At 30.8% G+C, this 1,944-nt stretch overlaps 1 protein-coding gene across 2 annotated transcripts in view; it reads right to left on the reverse strand.

The window, feature by feature from the left end:
* The window catches only part of LOC108735950 (putative inorganic phosphate cotransporter), a 72,176-nt gene that overhangs the window by 10,635 nt on the left and 59,597 nt on the right, over positions 1 to 1,944 (reverse strand). For both annotated transcript variants that reach the window (XM_025981423.1, XM_025981424.1), the window contains exons 5-6: positions 837 to 936; positions 584 to 772 (exon numbers count right to left, since the gene is read on the reverse strand). In XM_025981423.1, coding sequence (XP_025837208.1) covers positions 584 to 772; positions 837 to 936 — 289 coding nt within the window. The remainder of the gene's footprint in view (positions 1 to 583; positions 773 to 836; positions 937 to 1,944) is intronic.

Here is a 1,944-nt window from a genome sequence, read left to right on the forward strand (position 1 = left end):
TGGCTGTAACTAGTCTTTTTGTAAAGATAATCATACTTTGTCTTAGAGTTTTGTAAAGCTCAAAGACTCAACTTTGAGAATATGAAACGGTTTTTTGGAAAAAATTGCGTAAATTATATGTAAATTCAATTTAAAACAAAAAAGAATTTTTCCTATGTTAATTAAATGAGAAACTAAAACAAAAATAGCGACTCCTCAGATTTGAGCTATAGGGCTCATGTTTGGCGAGGATTTTTTTACATCAAATAGAAATAGAAACATTTGAGGGGGTAAATTACAAATTTTGTTTGAAGCACCCTAATACATAGATCATAATGTTAACTTCTTTGTATTTTATTAGTAGGGTATAATGAATAAAATCTATTTTGTATTGGTAATCATGAGTCAACACACGACACAAACAATTTTGTTCTAAAACGAAGTCTTTTTGTGCTCTAACCCACGCTTGCTGGAAAATGCCTCTAGTCGGCATTTTTTCCTCTCATTATTATCTCTATATTGTGTTTCATTAAATTAGGACAAGATAAATGTGTTTTTCTGTTTTAAGAAAGAATGTCTTGTTAATCATAAAATTGTTTCTTACCTAATTCCTTTTCCAAATAGTTCTTTTCTTTGTCTGTAATGTAAGGGTGCGATTCGGGACTGGAAAAGCATATTAATTCCCATATTATGTACCACAAAATGCCTATACCACCAAAGAAGTAAAATACGGACGCCCAGTCTTCTGTGGCTGATATTAGAACGCCACTTACAGAATTACTAAAAACAGTTCCTGTAATTGCATAATACCTAGTTTTTAATAAAATAAATACCAGTTAAACAATTGTATGATTTACCTAACACGCTTCCCGAATATGCTAAAGATCCTAGTTTTGATCTTTCCGATGTTGGCACCCATTTTGCTAGCAGAACGCTGAGAGCAGGGAATGTTGTTCCCTGCAGACAAGACAAATAACGTTTATAATACTGATCTCTTATTTTAAAGTTCTGAGATAGTGGTGATCAAAACTAGCACATTTTAAAAATCAATCAACATATAGCTGATTGCAAGATCAAGGTCAATTCAATCTCAATAAAATTATAAAAATAACCTATCTGTTATAATGATTATTCAAGTTACTTTAATAATGAATCGTAATGAAAATTATATAATCCAAAAAAGTAGTTTAATATTATGCTTTAAACATATGTAATTCGTAGCATAATAGGTATATTCACCAATATATATTCATTGATTCGCGTTTGAGGTAAATAATTACACAATACTTAATCTCATTCATGAAGGCAACAATAAACATAAATAGTTTATGAATTGAATTTAAAGTGTTTTTATTTAATGTATACTTTTAGGTATGCTGTTCGTGTTTATAAGAATCATTTAAGTTCTTTGTCAGAAATTTATTGATTTGATCAGTACTGCACAAGCAGTCCCACTAAAATTCCATCTAAAATGAGTAACATCCATGTTTATGTAACATCTAGCGATATTTGCTGCTACCTTAAGAATTTCAAAAGTTAGACAATCTTGTTCAATTGAATCGGCGGCATGGCCTAGACCAAGTAATTTTAGATGGGGGTTAGGATGTTTTTGAAAATTTTTATCAAGGTCCAGACTCCTTCCTCCAAAAATGGTAAGGGTGGCGCTCAAAGCCCAAACATACTTTGTTATCTCTATTTTCTAAATACAGTGTAAACTCTATATAACGACACTTAAGGGACTGAACATTTTTCGGCGTTATAAAGAGTGGTCGTTAAATGGAGAGAAATAAAAGATTTTATTTTACTATTCTATTATAATATGCATTTACCAATACAGTACACATCTTGCACACGAACATTATTATTCATACATTGCGTATAGCCTGTTATCTTCGTCTGATGTTTTTTGCTGCTCCAATATTTTAATTGTATTTTGTTACGTATCATACTCATATCTTGAGATAC

Source organism: Agrilus planipennis, unplaced genomic scaffold (genome assembly GCF_000699045.2).
Source record: "Agrilus planipennis isolate EAB-ADULT unplaced genomic scaffold, Apla_2.0 scaffold60, whole genome shotgun sequence".
NCBI classification, from domain to species: Eukaryota; Metazoa; Arthropoda; class Insecta; order Coleoptera; family Buprestidae; genus Agrilus; species Agrilus planipennis.